The 23500-nt window shown below is 53.6% G+C and overlaps 2 protein-coding genes and 1 long non-coding RNA gene across 8 annotated transcripts in view; 2 read left to right on the plus strand and 1 right to left on the minus strand.

Moving 5' to 3' along the window:
* The window catches only part of LOC117096223, a 59845-nt gene extending 43668 nt beyond the window's left edge, over positions 1-16177 (plus strand). The window contains exons 1-3 of one of the 3 annotated variants that reach the window (XR_004442394.1): positions 1132-1258; positions 2131-2447; positions 12937-16177. This is a non-coding gene — a long non-coding RNA (uncharacterized LOC117096223). Of the gene's footprint in view, positions 1-1118; positions 1259-2130; positions 2448-12936 lie in introns of those variants that run through there. The other 2 variants (XR_004442393.1, XR_004442395.1) reach the window with 2 other exon arrangements.
* On the minus strand, positions 45-21595 carry PATZ1 (POZ/BTB and AT hook containing zinc finger 1). Of its 4 annotated transcripts, none has more exons than XM_033233287.1 (5): positions 19587-21595; positions 18162-18225; positions 10639-10810; positions 3024-3096; positions 45-1549 (listed from the first exon to the last, which is right to left on the minus strand). In XM_033233287.1, exons 1-5 carry the CDS (start codon positions 20855-20857, stop codon positions 1516-1518), a joined length of 1614 nt encoding a protein of 537 aa, XP_033089178.1. In that variant the 5' UTR covers positions 20858-21595; the 3' UTR covers positions 45-1515. The 4 variants fall into 4 exon arrangements, with proteins under 4 accessions (XP_033089178.1, XP_033089176.1, XP_033089177.1 ...); XM_033233285.1 differs by having other exon boundaries at positions 3024-3161; XM_033233286.1 differs by lacking the exon at positions 3024-3096.
* Positions 21596-21835: 240 nt separating this feature from the next.
* On the plus strand, positions 21836-23300 carry LOC117096219 (translation initiation factor IF-2-like). The gene is given in 2 exon segments (XM_033233289.1): positions 21836-22693; positions 22695-23300. Coding segments are annotated over 2 exon segments (1056 nt in total). The 5' UTR covers positions 21836-21920; the 3' UTR covers positions 22978-23300.
* The last annotated feature ends 200 nt before the right edge of the window (positions 23301-23500 follow it).

Raw genomic sequence — 23500 nt, forward strand, 5'->3', positions numbered from 1 at the left:
CCCAAAGACCCCCACAGCTGAAAAACTGGACTCAAGGGAGCAGATAGAGTAATGTACTAACATTTTTAATACAGTCTGATCAGATCAATTCACATCACAAGGTCAACCTGGGCTTGCTCACATGTGACACAACTGAGGTACACAATGTCCCTACCTGCTGGCTGTCCCACCTTCCTGGCTCCCAACAGCATTGAAACCCCCTACTTCCCTGACCAGACTGGCATTTTTTAAAATTTTGCATAAAACTATTTCTTCCATAGACTTCAAACAATCAACTAGCCAAGTTAATTATGGTACATCTAAACAAAGTTTAATACTAACCCTAATGTGTGACTGCGGTTTACAAAGAGCTCTGTATCACCTGGGATAGCTTTCAGTAGCAATTCACTACAACTGGTCCTAAAAAATAATAACAATAATAATAATAATTAGAGAATTAAAACCCAACAGCATGTTGAATGGTTAAAATCACATAAGAACTGAAATTTGGGGTGGGGGTGTCCTCAATAGCTGAGCTTGTCCTAGCAGTGAAAATGCTTGCCTCCAAGCAGGGCTCAGGAGTCTGGAGCCCTCCAGACAGAGGGCGGAGCTCAGGGGGGCTCTTGGAGGACACTCACCCCATGGTCCATGGGATGCTTCTGGCTTCCTTAAAAACAGTTGGGCATCCGCATTGTATAAGTGGGTAGAGACCCTAGTGTGGTTCTTTTGAAGGATATGGGAAGGGAAGATGAGGAACTAGAGAAGTGGGAGGGGACCAAAATCACTGAGGTCCCAGAATACCATAGATTTGGGTATAGGATTGGGGTCACTAAGAATTGAGCACCAGGAATTCCAGCTTCTTCCCATTAGAGAAACTGGGACTGGTTTTGCCTTGGAGGCCTATGTAGTGTTTTCTGCCCCTATCCCATACCAAGTCTCATTGATATTTCTGTAGAATATCAGATGAAAATCTATTTCTAAAGACCATTGGGAGAATGGGTGGTGGAGAAGGAGTTGGGGTGGGGTTGGGGGGCAGTTAAAAATGAATAAAAATCTCTCAGCTACAGAACCCAAACATCACTTCCCTCCGCATTCACAGCATTTCCCAGCAGTCCCCAAATGGCTGTTGCCATGGGGACAGAGCAGCTGCCTCATTTCCCTTCAGGCCCCATGGGCTGCTGGTCAACCTCAGGATCTACTAAAGATGACGCAAATGCCGACTGAACAATCTGAAACCCAAAGGACTCGAGAAGAGACATGTTCTGCTGAGGAGAGAAAGGTGAGCCAAGGGCAGGGCCCAGGTCCCCCAGGGGGCCCCCAAGAGCCCGGACATGCACCTTCTGGATGTGTTTGTTCAAGTAGGACTTAGAGCGGAAGAAGCTCCCACATTCAGGGCATGGGTACTTCTTCTCCCCATCAGACTCCATTTTGTTTTTGGGAACTGCCATGTCGCAGGAGAAAGAGCCATTGGCACTCTGCTTCTCCGGCGTCTTCAGGTCGCTGGCATCTGAGAGGTCACCATAGGAGTCAGAGCTCTCAATCGGATCCTGATGTGAGCATTTCTGGCCTTCTACAAGAAAACAAAATACAGGAGAGAGATGAGGCCAGGCTCTGGAGATGCCCCCTCCTGGAGGGGTCATGAGGGGCCAGCTCACAGACCTGTGGAGGGCAGCTGTTGGCCAGCCACTGTCCTGGCAGAACCCACGAAGGGTCAGCTGGTCAGTCTGGGAGACTGGAGTGCCTACAGGGGTGAAACGGCAGGGCCCTAGGGCTGCCAGCCTCCCTTGCTGTGGACTCTTCATGCAGCTGCACGTGTACTGCTCACCGTCATCTCAGCCTGCTTCAAGGAAGGGATACAGAGAGGGCAACTCTGCTACTGCTGCCCAGAACAACTCAAAGACCCCCAACTCCTAGGCACTCTTCTGGGTGCCTCTGGGGGTAAAATTGGTATTCTGATGATGCCGAGCCAGTGTGACAGTGGCTTCACCTCCTGCACCAGACTAGCTGCACCGTAGCAAGCCAGGCAGAACCAGAGCCAGGTCCTCAACCTGGGTAGACCCCATCAATGGCTCAGACAAAAGCCAATCCTTTCCTAATGCTGCAAACATGAGCCCTGTTCTTACCACCTTCCTTCTGCCAAAACCCTTCCAGGGCCAAGCAGCCAAAGGACAGAGATTGAAAGCAACTCTGTACTACTCAGTCGGCTGGGTGTCCCCACCCCAGGCCCCAGATAAGCTGGGCCAAGAGACAACCCTGGCTGCTCTGCCTTGCCCGGCCCACACTGGAGTCCTCCACCAATCAGCAGCTTCCTGCCTGGGTCCAGAGCGACATGCCGGGAAGGGAGGTCTGTGATGGGAGCATGGAGCATGCCATCTCTGCTATTTCTACCATCTGCCAAGCCCCTGGCCTCATCCCCAAGGCAACAACAACGTGACATACAACAAAACAACCTGAATCAACAAGTGAAGGTGGGCCTGGGGAGCTCTCTGCAAACCAACTCCCAAGTCAGAGGAGTCAGATAGCTCATTATTGCCATGCATCTCACAACCATAGCCAGAGGCTCTCCAGAAAGGGCCACTCGCAGTAATCAACCACCCCTATTGTGAGAGAAGCCAGACATTGGCTCCCATCGGCCCACTGGGTCAAAAGAGGAGAAAGCATTCAGCCGCAGCTCCACACCATCCTAAAGGGCAGCAGGCAGTGACAGGCCCATAGTGGCTCATCATGCAGGGCTCTTCTTCTGCCCAGGGCCCGGGGCATCCCTGCAGGGCTCCAGACAGTGGGGGCTGGCCAGGAGGAAGGGAGAAGGGCTGGGGAAGAGGAGGCGGAGGCTGGATCTCGGCAGTGCCCTAAAGCCTCCCTCACTGCCCTGGAGTGAGATACCCACTGTGACTTTTGTCCTGGAGGCCACTGCCACTCAGATCTCTGAGTCTCCTCAAGGCAGCCAGAAAGTCGGCAGCCTTCCCGCCTCCCCACGCCCAGCCCAGCGCCCCCACAACACAGTCTGCGCAGAGAAGCAAAGTGCAGAGCAAGGGGTCGCTTGCCTTTGTTGCCATAGGTCCTGGCGCAGTGGAACGCTGCTCCCCCATTCAGGATGGGCTCCTGGTGCCTGGAGACCTGGGGAAGGGGAACACCGTGGTGGGTTTTAACATGGACCTTTAAGTAGGAGGCAGAGGAGAAACCTAAACAAGACAAAAGGAGATGAGATCCCACGGCCAGCAAGAGATACCTCTCTCCTTCCCCCACTCCTCTGGCCACTCTGGCTAGCATTCCCAGGTCAGCTGCACCTAGAAGGGGCCCCCTCCTTGGCTCAAAAATGGCTGCAACCATATGAGCCACATGGCTCAGGATGGAGGGTGACACTGTCCACAAATCGGCTTCTCTGCAGAGCCCACTCTGCAAGGCTGCGGTGAGGGGCCGAGGCTGGCCGCCTGGTGGGATGGCCTGAGATCCTGCTCCTGCTAGGGCCACAGGCCAACTGCCTCTAGGGTTGCTTGGTGCCTCAGTAACAGGTGGTTTGAGTGGATGTCTCCTGCAGGAACCATGACTAGAAATGTGGTTAGACAAGAATTTGGGGCTCCAGGGAAGTCACAGGATTCTAGCCAGCAGGATGCCTGCTTAATCCTTGTAAAAGGAAACTGGACAACAAACGAGATGGAGGTAAAATGAAATCCCAAAGGAATGCCTCCAAGGATCCCATCTTCTACCTGTCAGGAGATGTTCTATTTTTCTAACTTCCCCACCTTCAGCATAACAAGATTTAGTAACTGTTTAGATCTTTTGAAGAACAAAGACAAAAATAGGAAGTTGTGTCAGAGGAGTGTAGTCATCTCTTATTCATGGTAGTGTTTTGGTTCGATTCTGGAGCATCCACCAGGTTCACATACAGGAGAAGAAACAGGGATGATCTCTGTCTTTATTTTGGGAGAGAACAATCCAGCCGTCTTGGGACTGTTCCTGCCCACCTTCCAGATGCTTCGGCCAGTCTGAGCCACAAGATATCTCAGGCTGGGAAAAGTAGATCTTGGGCCAACTTCCACAGTAGCCATGCGTCCAAGGATACAGAATCAGGCAGGCCGATAAAAGGATTTTGACTTGGGTTTCACAGGAAGGAGGTATGCCATCGAACCCCACTGTAGTCAAGGATCAGAAGGTGCTTTTAGCAGGAACTGAAGCTTTTTAGTATAAGGCCCACTTAGGGTGCCAGCACCCTGACAGTGTCACTTTAATCCACTTCAGATCTGGTTGACTCATTATTTTTCGATTCACTTTCAAAATTACACAGTCACAGGATAACAGTGAGATCCACTGCTAAAGGGTCAGAGGCTGAAGAGTACTGTGTAATGTCTGCACGAGATTTGTTTTAAAAAAGTCTGAATTGGCATGGCATTTTGAATGCTGCTGGAACTGTAATAAAGGTTCACCTTTAGTAAGTGCTGATGGCACACCAGGGCCCAGCACACTGTATGCACTATTCTATAGAATTTGCCCAACACCTTTTGTGCTACAGATTACTATTATACCCAATTTACAGATAAAGAAATAAGAGGCTTCGTGAGGTTAGGGAGGCCGAGGCGGGCGGATCACAAGGTCAGGAGATCAGGACCATCCTGGCTAACACGGTGAAACCCCGTCTCTACTAAAAATATAAAAAATTGGCCGGGGGCGGTGGCTCAAGCCTGTAATCCCAGCACTTTGGGAGGCCGAGGCGGGCGGATCACGAGGTCAGGAGATCGAGACCATCCTGGCTAACACGGTGAAACCTCGTCTCTACTAAAAATACAAAAAACTAGCTGGGCGAGGTGGCGGGCGCCTGTAGTCCCAGCTGCTCGGGAGGCTGAGGCAGGAGAATGGCGTGAACCCGGGAGGCGGAGCTTGCAGTGAGCTGAGATCCGGCCACTGCACTCCAATCCGGGCGACAGAGCGAGACACCGCCTCAAAAAAAAAAAAAAAAAAAAATTAGCTGGCGTGGTGGCGGGCGCCTGTAGTCCCAGCTACTTGGGAGGCTGAGGCAGGAGAATGGCGTGAACCTGGGAGGCAGAGCTTGCAATGAGCCGAGATCACGCTACTGCACTCCAGCCTGGGCAATAGAGCGAGACTCCATCTCAAAAAAGAAAAAAAAAATCGCCAGGTGCGGTGGCTCACACCTGTAATTCCAGCACTTTGGGAGGCCGAGGCGGGTGGATCATGAGGTCAGGAGATTGAGACCATCCTGGCTAACACAGTGAAACCCCATCTCTACTAAAAATACAAAAAATTAGCCAGGCATGGTGGTGGGCGCCTGTAGTCCCAGCTACTCAGGAGGCTGAGGCAGGAGAATGGTGTGAACCCAGGAGGTGGAGCTTGCAGTGAGCCAAGATCACCCCACTACACTCCAGCCTGGGCAACAGAGCGAGACTCTGTCTCAAAAAAAAAAAAAAAGAGGCTTGGTGAGTTTAAGTAATCTGGTCACACGTACAGCTACTAAGTGGCAGAGCCTGGACTCCAACCCCAGGATCATGTGCCACCAGAACTTGGCCCTTAGCTACTGGACAGACGGTTTAACCCACTTATGCCTCATGTTCCATTATTGGGACGCTAACCCTGTAGGAGTTATTTATATCCTACTGCTCAAGATCATCACTAAAGTCTGATTTTTCACAAAAAAGTTTGTAACCTCTAGCATAAATGGGTTAATTGGTTCCTCTGTCTTAGCCCTGAGCCCTAGAAATATCCAGTGGACTTTTACAACAGGTTTCATTATCACCATTTATACTCAGGTATTTTTCTGCCATAATGGTATGTTAGAATGGAAGCTGCTGGAAAAACAGGGCTGGCCTGTGGAAACTTTATTTAACAAGTTCTTCTCTGACAGCAGCAGTTAGTGGTTCTGAAGGGAAATGTGGGATTGGGCCAATTTTCCTTCCTTTCCCAATACAGCTACTTCAAAGATCTGTCTAGACCAGATGCTGGTGTCCTGCCCTGCCTGGTAGAGCAAGTTGTCCTGTGCTATGACCCAAGTGTCTGCCTGAGGCTGATCATGCGTATAGACTGGTGTAAGAGGGTCCCATGTAGACATCCCTAAGAGGGAGGCTGTAGTCAGTCATGAGGAGACAAGGGAAATGGAAAAGAGGCTGTTAGCCCTGCCCCTGGGGGTGGTACTGTAGAGTCCCCCAAAACAAAGCAGAACCAGGAGACACTGGCTCCCACCAATCAGTACAAGATATCAGAACTTTCTGATAATGTGATGATACCACTTTAGAAGGTAATTTTTTCCTTTGGTTTTTAATCCCTTGTGGGGTCTTTAAAATAGCATGAAGCTCTCTCCCCGTGATGAACCAGAGCAGGTCTGCTGCAATCACAAGGGGACAGAAAGGAGGAGGAGAGCACCAGGAATTACGTTTACTCCTTACTGGGAGAACTATACCAAGAGAACACAGCAGATGCGCACTAAAATCTTACTGAGTTTGGCTGGGCGCAATGGCTCATGCCTGTAATCCCAGCACTTTGGGAGGCCAAGGTGGGCAGATCACCTGAGGTTGGGAGTTCCAGACCAGCCTGACCAACATAGAGACAAACCCCGTCTCTACTAAAATACAAAATTAGCCGGACATGGTGGTACATGTCTGTCATCCAAGCTACTAGGGAGGCTGAGGAAGGAGAACTGCTTGAACCCGGGAGGCGGAGGTTGTGGTGAGCCAAGATCGCGCCATTGCACTCCAGTCTGGGCAACAAGAGTGAAACTCTGTCTTGCTGAGTTTTCCTGAAAAACAGTCTGAGAAACACATGGCTGAGTCCTCTTGACTTTACCCCAGCTGCAGACTGTACTATCTATAGCAAAACCACATGGCGGGGTGGTAGGAGTGGATCCACAGCTGCCACTTAAAGCCTAGAATTTAAACACAGCGCAACTCAGCAGCCAAGTGTTAGGATGAAACAGAAGCTGAGCTTCTGAGCAGAATACATCTTTGAAACCAGACATATTTAGCTGGAATTCTAAACTTACCCACCCATTCACCACTGATTAACCAAGAGCCAAAGAGGCAGCTTGATCCAGCCATCCACGCAATGGAGATGCTGAGCACACACGTGACTGTCACTACAACCAGCATGCCACTGGCCCTTTCACTCCAGAGATGATGGTCTTATTAGCAAAAGGCCACTGCTCCTCAGTTGCGTTTTCTTGCCTGGTGTGCCTGCACTTGGCACTCCAGAAGCAAATGATCCTTTGGCAGGTTCCACATCCATGCAGGGGTTGGGGACTGCTTTCTCCTTGTCCAAACCCTGAAGGGGCCATTCCCAACTGCACTGTGTTGGAGTGGGCCTACGTAGCTTGATGTGAGTCCAGGGGGAACGGCAGGTTCTCTGCATCCATCCACTTGTGTGCTTACCTCTGACTGGGGAGAAGGCTTCCTCTACTTTTCAAGCAATGATGTTTGCATTCAAATGTCTCTGTCAAAGGCAGATTTCTGATAATCTATTCCTCTTCCCCATAGCAGCACATAGGCATATATACAAAGATCCTGCTACAGAAACTTTAAAGGAAGAAAATCACGGTGATCAGCCAGGGCCTTCTCCCTTTTCCACTGTTCAACTCAACTGATTTCCTCAACTCAAAAATGTGGGAACAAGCTCTTCTTTTTTTTTTTTTTTTTTTTTTTTTTTTGAGACAGAGTCTCGCTCTGTTGCCCGGGCTGGAGTGCAGTGGCCGGATCTCAGCTCACTGCAAGCTCCGCCTCCCGGGTTGACGCCATTCTCCTGCCTCAGCCTCCTGAGTAGCTGGGACTACAGGCGCCCGCCACCTCGCCCGGCTAGTTTTTTTTTTTGTATTTTTAGTAGAGACGGAGTCTCACCGTGTTAGCCAGGATGGTCTCGATCTCCTGACCTCGTGATCCGCCCGTCTCAGCCTCCCAAAGTGCTGGGATTACAGGCTTGAGCCACCGCGCCCGGCCTAGGGAACAAGCTTTTCTAGCCATAATACTCCCTCCACTGCAAATGATCTTCCTCTACGAATAGTATCATACACATCCTGATATGTCTCTATGACAAAGCCAGAGTCATCTGTCTCATCAACTTGCATCTGACTCACGTGTGAGGCTGCAGGAGTCAGGCTGCCTTTCCTCTTTGCCATTCTTCACAGCCAGGAGTCGTTTTTGTGGCAAAAACTGAAAAAGACAGATCTATAGGTAGATACTTAAGTCAACTGTTTAAGAAGTGTTGGGACTGAAGGATCTGAGGGCACCTGGAAGTGCACCTGATTCAATCTTAACTATTTTGACATTCAGCCTTTGTTTGAACGTGTGCAGAGATAAGAACATTCATTTATTTGTGCAACCTCCCTGTAGGTATAGGCTTGGTGGCAGGAGGGCAAAGGAGGACACAGAGCTCTCTGCATTTTGATTCCAATGTCTCAGTGTTTTTGGTGCTCAGAAACAACTTTATCCTCTTCCTTTTTTTTTTTTTTTTTTGTCTCTTCCTATTTCTGCCCAAGGAATGAGTCCAGAAGTAGAATCCTGCTCCTTCTCTTCTGATAAACACTGCAATTGTTTTCTCTTCCTTCTGAGTAGCCAGCATGGGTTGGACCAGCACCTTCTTTAGTCTTGTTGCAGGAAACGGACTTCCCACTCTGGCTCTGGGACCCAGAGATGTTTGGCCTGTGATCCAGACCCAGTCTTGGCTTTTCTGAGAAAAAGTAGACTCTGGCTTACTCTTCTGGATTCTCCATTCCAGTCATGTAGCTTATGGCTGTTGCCCAAGTTCTCTTTACCAGCCCTTGGAAAAGAAATCCTGATGTACAATAGTTGTTGGCTTTGCCACATCAGCTGCCTCCTAACTGGGCCAACTTTCCCACTTTCCCTGTTGCTCTCAGTTTTTCTTTTCTTTCCTCCTGAGCTGGGCTCCCAAGGGCTATGGCCCTGGGTCTCCTGTCCAGTGTCTGCCCTACTCCACCATCTGCTCTGGGCTTTCTGAGTTTTATCATGAGCACCCTTCTCCACTCAACAGTTTTCAGCCTCTGGTCTCTGACCCCAGTTCTTGCACTGGGAACTTCCACATTGAAAACTTGACAAAATGCCTGCTGATAGCATGTTATAGCAGGTTTTGAGTTATCTGGGGGAGCTGTCAAGAAGCCAGGTTAGGATGAAGCAAGACAAGAAATAATATTATTTCTGGAGCTGGGGCAGCCGCAGTCAAGATGGTCAGCCACAGCCCGATAATTCTCCCTGCAACCTGGAGGAAGGTTAAGCCCAAAACTTGCAACCTGGAGGAAGCTCCTATCAGAAATGGGCTCTACTGACATGTCAGAAAACAGAACAGACAGCTTAAGAGATCTTCACTACTACTTCCCTGCTTTCACAGCAGGTGTCCTGGTGGTACAAACCCCAGGTGTGAAGCTGCAAGGAGGGATCCAGTTCCAGGACACCAAGAACACCCAGCTACTCAGCAGTCTCCTTCCACTGTGAACCTCAGGGCACATGAACACAGCACAGGCACCCAACGATTCTGCCAAGGCCTGCAGGAGTGTTGTGCCTGGTTCAACCCAGAGTGTCAACAAGCATGTCTTTCCCAACATTGTTACAAAGTGCAAGGATAGAGTCTCCCAAGTGTGCAGCTCCTTTCACCTACCTTGTCTCTTGGGATCCTCATGATAACCCTGAGAGGTGGGAAAGGGGGCTATTCTTAACCCCATTTGAGAGATGAAGAAACTCAAGCTTAGAGAGGGAATGGGAGAACTTGAGGCCACCTAGTGAGAGGCTGGGACTAAACCCTGGGTCTCTTGACTCCTGGTTCAGTGCTCAACCCACTAAGCAGGCTTTCAGAAGCATTGGGACAAGCAAGAATGCCTCAGGAGATAAGGACATCCCAGTGCTCCCCACTGGCCAAAGCAAAGCACACCATGCAGAAGCATCCTCAAGTTCACAGACAGCTGCTCCGACCTCCTTTAGCACAGACACAGCGCAAGCCTCCACTGATGCTGTGCTTGCAAAACACAAATATCTAGCACTTCCAACAGCCAACTAGACCCGGCAGAACCTTGGGGACGGGCTTGACTTCACCCAACACAACACCACTGCCACAGAGTTAGACACTACCTAGGCCCACCTTGTCCTCAAGCATGCTACCCTGCTCAGAGCACCTTCCACTTTCCTCTCTCATCAAGGCCACAAACCTGAATTTGGGCTCTCTTCTGACCACTTGTGCTACAAAGTGTCTGCTCCTTCTTTATCTCGACTCAACCTCTTCCCTAGCTGCTGAATTTCATATGCCAGTGAATCAACCAGCAAAAGCTCTCAAGCCGGACCAACCTCTTTTTCTCCCACTTTGGGACCTACTAACTCCCCCACCAACCTCAGTGGTTCAGTGGTGTCTGCAAAATGCATCCATCCTACCACCTGAGTAGCAGGTGAGAGTTATGGGCCCAAGCTTGGGAAGAACCTCTCTCCTTCTGTTCTGACCTGCTGGTCTCCTGGAACTTCCCATTCTAAGCACCACAAGCTTCTTGGGAAGGAAGGGGTAGCAAACAGCTAGCTGGGTGATGAAGGTGTTTATCATTCAGTGGGAAGTGCGGGGGCGGGCTGTGCAAAGAGTGGAGTCTGAGGCCAGGGTGATCGAGACACCCCTAGGCCTCCCATACACGCTCAGGCCCATCCTTTGGAAGTGAGGAAACAGTGGGCACATTACCTCGGTTACAGATACTGCAGAAGTTGCTGGGCCCCTCGCTGTGCTTCTTCAGGTGGTCTGCCATGTATGCTGCCCGCAAGTACTTCCCACACACCTGGCAGGGCACCTTGTCTTCATGACAGGCCAGGTGGGAGCGCAGACGGTCTCGGGTGGCAAAAGAAGCATTGCAGGTCTGAAGGCAGAAAAGAAAATGGGATGAGGTGAAACCCAGCACGCCAGACCTGACTCCCCACCAAGTGCACCATGAAGCAAAGGCAATTTCTGGCCATCACATGACCTCCCTTTATAAAGAGAACTTTAGAGTTCGGCTCAGGCTCTCTACCCAGAATGCCAAGAGGCTGTTCTTATTTCCCATGGTGCCTCCTTACGGGACACTTGAGTGGGAATCACTGGTAGTAACTAAATGACTACTGGAAATGTGCCCAGGACATGGCAAGCTAAGCTCTACACCCCTCTACACAATGAAGAGTTACACATTTGCTCCTTAGACATTGAGAACTGACTTTAGGTGCATTAGCTATAATGCACAGAATTACATCTACATGAATTTACAGATGAGTTATTGGCATATAAACCAGCCTTACTGTTCTCTATCCCTGGGTTTCCCCTAGTTGTTTTATACAAAGAATTCTATTTATTCATTTTATTCAAAAGTGACATTAGTCTTGGCCAGGGAAATGGAAAGGAAAGACAGGACAAAGCGCAGAGATAAATCTTCGTAAATTTTCATGAGTTTGAATTGAAAAAGCAGCCCAGGCCGGGTGCGGTGGCTGAAGCCTGTAATCCCAGCACTTTGGGAGGCCGAGGCGGGCGGATCACGAGGCCAGGAGATCGAGACCATCCTGGCTAACACGGTGAAACCCCGTCTCTAGTAAAAAATACAAAAAACTAGGCGGGCAAGGTGACGGGTGCCTGTAGTCCCAGCTACTCAGGAGGCTGAGGCAGGAGAATGGCGTAAACCCGGGAGGCGGAGCTTGCAGTGAGCTGAGATCTGGCCACTGCACTCCAGCCTGGGTAACAGAGCGAGACTCCGTCTCAAAAAAAAAAAAAAAAAAAAAAAGAAAAAGCAGCCCATAAAATGATAGTGGCAATTCTGATGACGCGAAAATTAGCAGACAGAACAAGGGCCGGAGGCTTCAAAAGTGTCTGTGGGCCGGGCGCAATAGCTCATGCTTGTAATAATCCCAGCACTTTGAGAGGCCGAGGCAGGTGGATCACCTGAGGTCAGGACTTCAAGACCAGTCTGACCAACATGGTGAAGCCCCATCTCTACTAAAAATACAACAAATTAGCCGGGCGTGGTGGCAGACTCCTATAATCCCAGCTACTTGGGAGGCTGAGGCAGGAGAATCACTTGAACCTGGGAAGCGGAGGTTGCAGTAAGCCGAGACCCCACCACTGCACTCCAGCAGGGGGAACAAAGCAAGACTCCCTTTAAAAAAAAAAAAAAAAAGCTGGGCACGGTGGCTCACACCTGTAATCCCAGCACTTTGGGAGGCTGAGGCGGACGGATCACGAAGTCAAGAGATCAAGACCATCCTGGCTAACACAGTGAAACCCCGTCCCTACTAAAAATACAGAAAAACTAGCCAGGCATGGTGGCGGGCATCTGTAGTCCCAGCTACTCGGGAGGCTGAGGCGGGAGAATGGCATAAACCCGGGAGGCAGAGCTTGCAGTGAGCCGAGATTACACCACTACACTCCACCCTGGGCGACAGAGCGAGACTCCGTCTAAAAAAAACAAAAAAATAAAAAAAGAGCATTTGTGAAACGTTAAGCTGGGGAAGTGCTGGTGATAGCAAGGATGATGATACTACCCTACCCTGTATTGATTGTGAGCCAGGCAGGCACAGTGCTCAGCCTTTTAGAGGCACTTATCTCATGCAACCCATCCTGATGGCAGCTCTCCGAGGCAAGCTGTGTGATTATCCTCCAAGAGAGCGTGGCTTTGGAAAGCTGTGGTGTGAGCTGAGCACCAACTCACAGCCAGGCCCCTGGGTCGGATGAGTCAGGACCTGAAGGTCAGAACCAGTACCCTGGAAGGAGGACCAGGTTGACAGGCATTTCCTGTACCTGAGGACCTGACTGAGTACCAGTGATCAGTCTCCTCACAACATCCCTTCCTCAGCTGGAGCTTGAAAAGGCATTCCAGCTGTGGGGGTCACAGAATATTGGGAAAGCCCTGAGAAGAGCTGAATCCATTGGCTTTCAAGGTATTTTGGTTCCAGGAAGGTGTTTAATGGGTTCTAGTCAATTTTGACTCATTTCTTTTTTCTGTGTGTGTGTTTACTGTTTTAGAACTGTAAGAGAAAGCAACATTCACCTTTAAATGTGTTACGGATCAAATGGTAACCGACTGAAGACCACCCCATTACCTTGTGCTAGAACGGAACTGCCTCTGCCATCTCTCTTTAACAGAAGCACATCCTGAGAACCTGAGAGCTCAAGGTAAGTGTCTGAACACTGTCACCACATACAGACATCTAACTATCTCCTTACTATACAACCATAGCAAGAAACAAATGCATGCAATGCCGTCAAGGTAGAAGACACCACTGTTTACTATCCCAGTCCCAAATATCTGTGTATGTTAGCACAGCCTACCTAGCTCTTATGTCATTATCTTTTTAAGTAAATATTATATATTTGAACGGAATTTGTAGCAATGAAATACTGCTTTTATCAGTTTTATATATTCAGTGTATTCATATCATAAATGAGGAAACTAACTTTAGAAGATGAACTTGCGTGAAACACTAGACTCAGCTACTAAAGAAAGTCTAGCACACCCACCCCCACCACACCCAGGCCAGTACTTTACCAATCCTCCTGGCCACCCCGGGGGATTCTGATCTCTCCCAGTTTACAGCTGGGCCAGTGGAGGCCCTGAGAGGATGAGACAGCTGGACTAAGAACCAGTCCCACAGCCTGTGCTCTTACCATCTCCAGATTCCGGAGAGGGAGCTTCTGCTGAGTGAAAGGTGCTCATACTTTATAACACAGTGTACAGTACTTGGCAGCCAGGACTCCCAAAAGGGAAAGGTAAACAGATTTGTGCAAGGAAATTCCAGCATGTAGGTAAGTCAGAAAGCACCATGGATGCTTGCTTTCACGGCCACAGGTGGGCCCCACCTCAGCCAGGGACCTCATGACCCAGTGACAGACCACAGTAGGAGAAAAAAACTCTGAACCTCTACACAGCCCAGCAGTCTCTAAACTGGGGCAAGGGCTGCATAAACACCCCCAGTAAAGAGAGGTGCACCTGTTGGTTTATTTGGGGACAAGAGCTAGCTTTGCCAGGCAGCGACCCAAAGACCACCTCCTCCAACAGTGAGAGAGGGTGTGTTCTAAGCCTCAGAACTCAAAGGAACCAACATGGATCAGGTGTAAGAAAACAGGGCTGAGGCTGTGTGCGGTGGCTCACACCTGTAATCCCAACACTTTGGGAGGCTGAGGCGGGTGGATCACAAGGTCAGAAGGTTGAGACCAGCCTGGCCAATATGGTGAAACCCTATCTCTACTAAAAATACAAAAAAATTAGCCGGACGTGGTGTTGGGCGCCTGTTGTCCCAGCTGCTCAGGGGCTGAAAGCACATTCAGGATTTTGTCTTCCACAGTCCCTGGGACAGGGAGCCACAAGATGGATAGGAAAGAGATGCCTTGTTCTCTTGCCAACCTTTTTTTAAGATCTGCCCTCTAAAGGCTTTGCTTGTCATGCTTTGCTACCTAAAGATGATGGACAGCCAAACTTCAATTATCCACAAGTCGCTTATCCATTTGGGGATTAGCTAAGCAAAATTAAAATCCCAGACTGGGCTGGCTTCCCCCACCCTGTCCTCCATTGATTATCTCTCAAGGAATGAAAGCTAACTTTCGCCTGAGCAAACAGAATTAGGAATGTAAATCTGCTGCTGGGGGAAAAAACACAAACATGACAAAAGCTTTCCCTGTGTTCAAAGCCAAGCTGAAGAGATTGTTGGCTTCTCTGTGCCAGGATTGACCCTCTGTGGCTGCAGTCCCCAGGTTTTCTGGGGAGCCTGTGAAAGTCCAAAGTCTAGGCACAGCAGAAGTTCAGACAACACAGAACATGAAAGAGCCTGGTCACACAACCCAGGAGAGAAGGGGCGGAGGGAGACAGATCTCAAAGGGAACATCCAGAACTTCCATGCTGGGGTGTCAGGAGAAGAGCATTCTTTGTCCTAGAGACAGGGAGAAAACAGAGGAACGCTGATGGGAAGAGAGCGAGCCAGAGGCAGAATGCTGTGACTGCCTGTGGCACTCAGAAGAGCTGCCTGGCCCACAGCCCTGTGCTTAAAACAGCCTGCTGTAGTTAAGGGCCATGCCTGCCAGGTCCTGGCCCAGGCACCCTGAGTGTTGGTCATCACCACTCAATACTGAGCCCCAGTCCTGCTCCCTTCCCAGACTTCCTGAAGCTTTTCTTCCTAGGGATTGAGCAACTTGGGAATGGGGCCCAAATGGTACCAAGGGTACTAGTGCACACCCCTACCCTTGGTGGCCCTTGAACTCAGGCAGCCTCAGGGGTAGTCTCGAGCAGCCTTCTCCCACAGCACTGGAAAACTCGAAGGGCAATGCATGAAGGTTCAGCTCCCTGGGCTCTTTGGCCCCCTTCTTCTCAAGCATATGCCCATCTCAACGCATTCCTTCTCTAACTAGCCCCCAAGAAGTGGAGCCCCCAAGAAGTGGAAGCTAGGGAGGTATGAGCTGCTCCAGCCTCTCAGCTTCAGGTTGAACTCCACGTGGGGGAAATGTCCCAGCCCACTAAGCTCATAAATCCAGCAGTACTTGGGGCATCTGGGCCAGTTAAGAACATTCAGGCCAAGCCCCAAGGAGACATGCCACTGTCAAGCCTGAGGCTTCCTGTCCCTACATTCAGATGGCCTTTCTACTTAAGCTATGGCACTGGTCTCTGTAACTGGCCTCTTTCATTCTCTCTGGCATCAGGAGGGGATGAGCAATAGGGACTGTGCCTAACCAGTGGGGGACCCAAGGAATGAACTCCCAGAGAGCCGTCTCTTCACCTCTGATGTTTTCAGCATCCCCACACCATGCTAACAGATGCCCCTGCTGTTTAACCAAGCCCAAGCACACCTGGCTGGCCAGCCCAGAGCACGAGAGCCAGCATGTCTTCACATGCTGGGTTCCTGTTAGGGGAGTTGTAGCTATGGGGCTGGAGGAGGGGCCAGCAGGTCTGTGAGAGTGTATGTTGGAGGGGCAGGGCAGGAGCACATTTGTACACCAAGGGACAGTGATGTCAGTGTTATGACACAGACCAAGGACAAAACACACAAAGCCTCAAATGTTAGAATGAAAAATTTTATCATCACTCCTGTTCACCCTGCAGAGTCTGCGGGGTGTTAAAGGGCACACCAATGGGATCCGAGGGAAGGGGTCTACATCTGCTTTTTCAGCCCCCAAAGCCATATACTGGGATGGCCCAATATAAAGCTACTCATTAGTTTGGTTCCTGAGCGGACCTGCTAATAAACCTCAAAAACACAAAAGTCTGCTTCACTAGCCAGAAATGAAAGCAGGATCTAGATCTGAGTGGGAAGGGCAGAGGGCAGCATGGGTTGACTCTAGTTGGAATTGTGCCAGTCTTCTCTGGAGGCCGACTCACTCCTGGATTGGGGAAAGGGGTGGCCGGGCCCCAGTCTAGGAACCCTAGGCCTACGGGAAGTGATGCCAGGGGAGGGGAAGCAGACAAGCTGGTGGGTAGTTCCCAGGAAGGCACCAACCTCCAAAATCACCTAGGCAAGGACAGATGCCCAGGGGTGCCATCTGTGAAAGGGGGGAAAAGGCAAGAGAGCCCAGAAAGAAACTTGGATGTTATAGGGGGTTCCAGAAAGGTGCTCCTTACTACCCCCATTTAGGGGCTCTGAGATGGGACAAGTCACCCAGGGAGGAGCTGGGCATGGTGGGCAGGAACCACCCTGCTAGTCTCTCCCAAAAGCAGGGGTCTCAGGCCAACTGCCACTCCTGTTCCCCTCCACTGTCAACCCTCTCCAAGGAGGCCTAGGCTAGCCAACAGGCCACTGGGTAAAGGCCCTGCTGCCCTCTGGGGTGGTCCAGCCCTGCCTCAGATATCCCGGCGGGGCTGAGCAGAAGAGAGCGTTGCTGGAGTGTGCTGGGCCCAGGTTTTCAAGGGCTGGGAATGATTTTTTTAGAGAAAGGGGAAAGGCGGTGTCAGGAACCGAATGGGACGACCTCCACAAAGCAGGCTGGGCAAAGTCCCATGATGGCAGGTCGCTAGGAAGAGGTTCCAGGGGCGGCAGGCCGCTGCTGCTCCCAACCCACACCTGGAAAAAGGGCAGAGAGTGCAGGTTACCCCCCCAGGCCACCGGGCTTGCCCCCACTGCCCTCTGGGCTCCTCCTACTCTGCCCGGGCTACTCAGCACACTACCTGAGTCAGAATGTGCTCTGTGATGAGAGAAACAGAGAGAGAGAAAAGGCAGCAAGGCAAAGACAGAGCCCCACAGGCCCGCCCTGGGCCATCCTCCAGGAAACTGCCTAGCCCAGCACCTGTGAACATCGTCCACGCCTGGCCCTCAGGGGCTCTGCCCTACTTACAGCATTCATCCCTCCCTGCTGGTCTCCCTGAACCCTCTCCCCTTGCCACCAACAGGATAAGGAGAAGCAGGTTATCCTATCAGAGGCTGCAATGCACACCCCACAATCACGGCTCACCCTCACTTGGTGGGAACTTGGCATGGGAGAGGGTAGATAACCAAAGAAAAGACAGAGGTGTGTTCACTATCCAGACAAGAATGCTCAGTGTCCAGGAGAGGAAACTCAATCTTCTGGGCACCAGCAGGGACCCCAGATATTGTTCAAGCAGGTAAACCAAGGGTGAGAATCTATCTGGTTTAGCCTTCCCTACTTGCTACTTTGCAAAGAGCTCAAAGAAGAGGAGCCCACTTTGCTCTCCAGTCCTCCAGAAACCCTGGCTCAGGATGGGTTAAACAGGTGCCAGTGTGGGAGAGAGGACCACCCATTCCCTACCTCCTACCTCTCCCACTGCCTTGTGCCCTAAGCTGAGGGGACCCGGGAGGAGCTCTAACTGAGGTCAGAAAAGGGGAAGAGTGGTTGGCTGGACCACCAGGAGCCCTTTTTAAAAAACCTGCAGTCCCTACAAACTGCTGGAAACCAACAGCCAGGCCCAGCACAGGGCCCAGTCTCCCAAAACAACATCTGTGCGATACGTTCCACCATCCAAGGAGCCGGCAAACACCAGGACAGGAAAGCCAAGCAACAGAGTGAAGGCAAAGACGGGGTGGGAACCAGGACTAAGCAACCAGGAAGGAGGAACATCAGCTGTGGGGGAAGGGGGCCTGGGGGAAGAACAAAGGAGGAGAGCAGAGGGAGGGTGGAGGAACAGAGGGGAGGTGTGCAAAGCGGTGGGCAGTCAGCCGGGCCCCCGGCACACGCAGCAGCTGGTTCATGGCTGCGACCGTGAGAACAGCAACATCTCCTTCAGCCCATCTCTGCCCTGGCCCAGCCCCTACCTGACACTTGTGAGGCCGTTCAGAAGTGTGCACCTGCTTGATATGTCCGTTCAAGTGATCAGGCCTGGAAAAGAGAGAACCAAGAGGTACTTTAGAAACTTGGCCAGACCCCACCACACAGGCACACATACATACGTGTGTACACACACACACGCTGCTGGAGAGGACTCCCTCTCCTCCACCCCAGCATGACAAAAGACAAAGTCACCACCCAGCTCTGGCTCCACAGGCCCAGGCCTCTCTGCCCTGGTTTTCTCTGGAGGGGGAAGGGAAGTGGGCATTTGTCTCTGATCTTGCCTCCCCACCCCCTCAATTCCCCCCCTAGAAACTCAATGTTTTCTAGGACCAGAGGCGGTGGCAGTAGAATGAAACAGAGCTGCCTCACTGCAGCCTTTCCAGAGGAGGGGGTATGTGTGATTCATTGTCCAGACTAAAGCCCCTTAGAAACTCAGCAATCCCCTCCCCCAGCCTCTCCCGCCACGGGCAGCCAATGAATGCCACCCGGATGGAATTCAGTCCCCAGAGGCCAACAGTGGAGCCTTAAGTCCCCAGCTGGGCTGGTAAGCCAGATGCCCGCCTGAGCAGGTGGGCAGGGGCTGCCTGACCGGTAAGACTGGTTCCCGGTTGGGGCCCTCTAAGGGAGTTCTCCATCCCTGTGTTCACACACACAAGGTCCTCCACTCCAGGTTAAAACCAGCCTTTTAGGAGAAAAACAAAACCACCCTCTGCTCCCAGACAAGTCCTCAGTTCCCCAACAGGCTAACTAGAAAGTAAACCTACATAAAGATCCTGCCCCGTTCCTTTCTGTCCTGAGAACATAAAGGGGCTCTGTGGGTTAAGTTCTAGAGCTACAAAGTCAGAGCAGATCAAAGCTTTTGGTGTTAAGCAGCAGCTCTGGGTGCCCAGCTCTGTGTCCCATGATCCCAGGGTGGTCTGAGAGGCATAGCTGGAGTCTACTGATCAGCAAGGCCAGTGTTCTGTGTTGGGGAATCTGGTGCCTCAGGAGTGTAGGGAGTCCCAGATGCACTTGTTCCAGTCCCTCCCTCGGCAGCCATTCAAGCGGGGAAGTCGCTGGAGGAGCCCAGTCTCCCGCCTCCAGAGGGGGCCCCACGCCTGGTGCCGGAAACACAAAGGGAGCCCAGAGAGAAGAATGGTGAGGTCCGGTGGCTCTGGCCTGAGGAATCCCGCCCCAGGAGGAGAGACAGTAGGGCACACTTAGCGTCAAAGAACTTCCCTGAGGGAACAGAAGCAGGTCTCAGGCATACCATCTCAAAGGCCCTTAAAACACTCTCCCAAACCTGGCGTGACTCTATAAGGTCAAGTGACCCCCACAAATGCCACCCCCCCAGATCTTGGCAGGGGCCTTTTCAGGACTAAGATACGTGTGGCAACAGAGCAGGGGAGGAAGAGGGGGCCTTTCCTCACCTGGAGAAGCCTTTCCCACAGCTCTGGCAGATGTAAGGCTTGCCCACGGACCCATCATGGGACCGCACATGGTAGGACATGCGGTCTTTTCTCTTGAACCGCAGCCCACACACAGGGCAGGAATAGGGCTTCTCCCCAGAGTGGGACAGCTTGTGCCGGTTGAGATGATACACATCACGGAAGATCTTGCCGCAGATCTCACAAGCCACCTGCTTCCTGGTCCGGCTCCTCTTTCGGGGGCCGTCGGGGTCTTCAGAGATGGGTAGCCCATTCTCACCCAGCCTCGGAGGAGGAAGGTCGATGTAGCCCAGCTGGAGACTGGTGACACCATGCTGGGCCTCATGCTGCCGGAGCCGGTTGGCATCAGTGAACACCTTCCCACACAGACCGCATGGAAGGATGCCTGCCTCCCTTAGGCCCCCTGGGGACCCAAACATTGAGTCCAGCAGGTTGGCCTTCCTTGGGCGGCCCCGGCCTCGCTTGCCAGTCAGGGGAGGGGCACTGGATGCCACATTGGGGAATGGGGAAGTCAGCAGTTGTGGGGATAGGGGTCCAGCCACCATGGGCAAGCGGTCCACCCCAGGTAACACAGGCAAGGAGGCTTGGCCTGCAATGGCTGCACCAGCCGCCCGAGCTGCCTCCTCCTCTGACTGCATGCTGCCCGCGATGCCATTGCTGTTGGCTGCCAAGGCTGCCCCGTTGGTCATGTCCAAAGGGAAGCCCAAGTCCGAGGTCCCAGGGGGGCGAAAGAGCATTATATCGGCGCGGGCAGGGGGTACCAGGATCTGTACGTTGGACTGTTTGATGACTTCCTGGCAGATCTCAATAACCGACCTCATCAGCAGGAACTTGGCGGCCGTCATGAGTTCGGGAAAGCTCTCCAATCGCACCACGATGCGGGAAGTGTAGGCGAAGTCCAGAATGTCCCCAAATACCTTGGAGCTGATAGTGTGCATCTCCAGCTCCCGGCTGCCCCCGGCCCCGGCGCCTGGGGCTGCCGTCGCGCCACCTACATCAGCCGGACCCCCGTCCGCAGCTCCGCTGTCGCCCAACTGGGCGCTGAACACCGATTCAAAGTACTCGCTGCAGGCGGCCAGCACGGCGCGGTGCGCTGGAAAGCTCTCGTCGCCTACCCGCAGGAGCACGTCGCAGAAGCGCCCGCCGTTTTTGCGCTGCTGGTTCAGGTTGTGCAGCATCTCCGTGCTGTGTCTGCTCACCTGGTATGTGTAGCAGCCAGACGGGCCGCAGGAAGCGTCGTTCACCCGCTCCATGGCCGCCGCCCCCTCCCACTAGCCCGGCCGCCGCACCTGCCCGCCCCGTCCCTTCCCCTAGGCAGCGAGAAGCGGGGTGCAGCAGACGTGTCCACACTCCCCACACGTGCCGGCTCGGGGCTCTGTAGTCTCGCAGGTGCGCCGAACGTACACGCCCCCAGCCCGGATCGGACTGTCTAGACTGCGGGGTGCACCACCACCCCCCACATAGCCAACCCCCGCCCTCGCTGGACTGCGCGCCGCTCTCTCCTCTCCGCCCGCCCGCCTCCCCTTCCCGGTCTACCTTCCGGGGGGGTGCGCGAGCGAAGAGGTGCGCCCCTCCTGCAAACGCGCCTGCCACCTCCCCTCCCGCCCGCCAGGCGGCGCCGGCGCGCAGCCAAGAGGGGCACGCGCACGCGGGGAGGAGAAGGAGGGGTCCGCCGCGCAAGCGCGCGCGCGCGCCGCGGCTTTTCCCGGGCCCGCTGGGGGCGCGCGCTGCGTCCCCTGCAAAGCGCGAGCCGGGGCGGGGGCGCCGGAGCGGAGGAAACAAAAGGCGAAGGCGGCGGCGGCGGGGCGCGCACGGGGGCGGTGGCGCGGGCTGGGTCCCGGAGCCTGGAGGGCGGTGGCGGCGGCGGCGGCTGGAGCGGGCGGGCGGCGGCGGCGGCAGAGTAGGCCCTTCCCCGGGCTGGGAGAAGGCGGCGGCGGAGCGGCGGCGTTGCGGCCCCGGGCTCCGTGTGTTCGGAGCGGAGGAAAGATGGCAGCGGCTGCACTTCCTCTTGCACTTTCACCCCTGGGGGGAGGAGAAGGAGGGGGCGATACCAACAACACCCCCCCCTCGCTTGCAGAAAAAAAAGAAACGGCGAGCTCAGAGTGGGGGGCCCCCGGCGCCCCCGGCCTTGCACGTGCGCGCCCGGATGCCTAGCCCGGGCCGCCCCGCGCTTCAAACTTTCCACTTTCTTTGTGCCGAGCGCCCCCCCCCTCACCAAGCCGAGGATGCACGTCCCCCCTTCCCTATTTATACACCCCCCCCGCAGCTCTGCTCCCCCCGCTTCCTGCCCCCCCTCCCCATTCCCCAGATCCGCCAATGCTAGAGCAGCCTGAGCCCCCGTCCGGCCCCCGCCTCCCCACCCCGCCCGCGGGGGCGGGGGCTGCAGTCTCAGCCCCCCCGGACCAATGCAAACGAAGCGCCGAGCCAGCAAACCAGCTCCCACTGCCCCTCCCCTGCCCGCTGAGAGTGGCGGCTAGCAGGGGTGGGGGGACAGGAATTGAGGGGTGCGGATCCAGGCCCCCCCAGCCTACGATGCGCACTCGCAGGTCGAGCGGGCGTCGTCCACCCTTCGGAGCCCCGCTTTCATGCGCGAAATCCCCAGAAGTCGCCTGCGACCGCCTCCCTGCTTCAAACACCAGAGAGGGCCCGGGGTCCTGGCCGGAGACAGGCCGAACCTCCGGAGCTCCTCCTGCACCCGGTACATGGACCGAACTGATGGGCTGCGCGCCCGGAAGAGCTGGGGGGATGAGGCCAGCGTCCAGCTTCTCCCCCAAACCCAGCACGCCGAGCTTTGTCCCCGGGGAGCGTGAAGTCACCAGCTCCGGGAGGCGACAATATGAGGGCGATGGACGGGGCAGGGATCCCCGGAAGCCCCAGCAGTTCTCGGGGAAGTGGGGGTGCCGGAGGAGTCGGGGACACTCTCGGGCCTCTGCAAGCCGGGAGCATCCCCAGCGCCCGCAGCCCTGTGAGACGCCGGGTGTTCTGGTCATGGGCCCTGCCGCCAGGCCTCGGCGCTTTGTCCCCGGCCCGCCCGGGGATGCTACCGCGCTAGAGTTGTACACCAAGGTTTGCCTTCCCAGGAAGCGCTGGCGGCCGCCTGGCGCAGAGCCCCAGGCAGCAGGCGCCGCGTGTGCGGGCGGGAAGTTCCCACAGTTGCAAAGAGGGAGCGAAGTATGTGTTCCAAACTTTCCACGGTTCCAAACTGAGCGCTTCCATTAAGAGAAGCGGTGTGCGGGGGAAAAGCATTCTGGGTATTAGCATGCAAATGAACGGGCCCGGCTTCCAACTCCGCTCGGGATTCCCACCGCTACGCGCCGAGCTCGCACCCAGCCACGCGCGCCCTGAGGCTTCCGGGGGTGGCCCTGGCGTTTGATCCGAGTTCAAAATCGAGACCTCTGCCTTCTGGTTTTGTGCCCTGTTGCTTAGTCACTTGGCCTCTCTGAGATTCAGTTAAACTGACTGTTTCTTAACCTGTACACTGAGACAGCAGCACCTGTCTTGCACACCTCCGCTCTATGGCATAGTATATGCCAAACTCTGTTGGAGAGAATGAATGAGCCTTAGAGGCTTGAAGAAAGTTCCCTGGACATGGAAGCAGGAGATCTGTATCCTAAGCCCAGACTCACTGTCACCTTGGCTAGTGACTCCTTCTCTGAGCCACAGCTTTCTTGGGCGGATTTTGGGAACTGGCACGTTTTATTTTTTTTTTTTTTTTTTTTTTTTTTTTTTTTTGAGACGGAGTCTCGCTCTCTCACCCAGGCTGGAGTGCAGTGGCCGGACCTCAGCTCACTGCAAGCTCCACCGCCCGGGTTTACGCCATTCTCCTGCCTCAGCCTCCCGAGTAGCTGGGACTACAGGCGCCCGCCACCTCGCCCGGCTAGTTTTTTGTATTTTTT

The sequence above is a fragment of the Trachypithecus francoisi genome, unplaced genomic scaffold (assembly GCF_009764315.1).
Source record: "Trachypithecus francoisi isolate TF-2019V2 unplaced genomic scaffold, Tfra_2.0 Lachesis_group14, whole genome shotgun sequence".
Lineage (NCBI taxonomy): Eukaryota > Metazoa > Chordata > Mammalia > Primates > Cercopithecidae > Trachypithecus > Trachypithecus francoisi.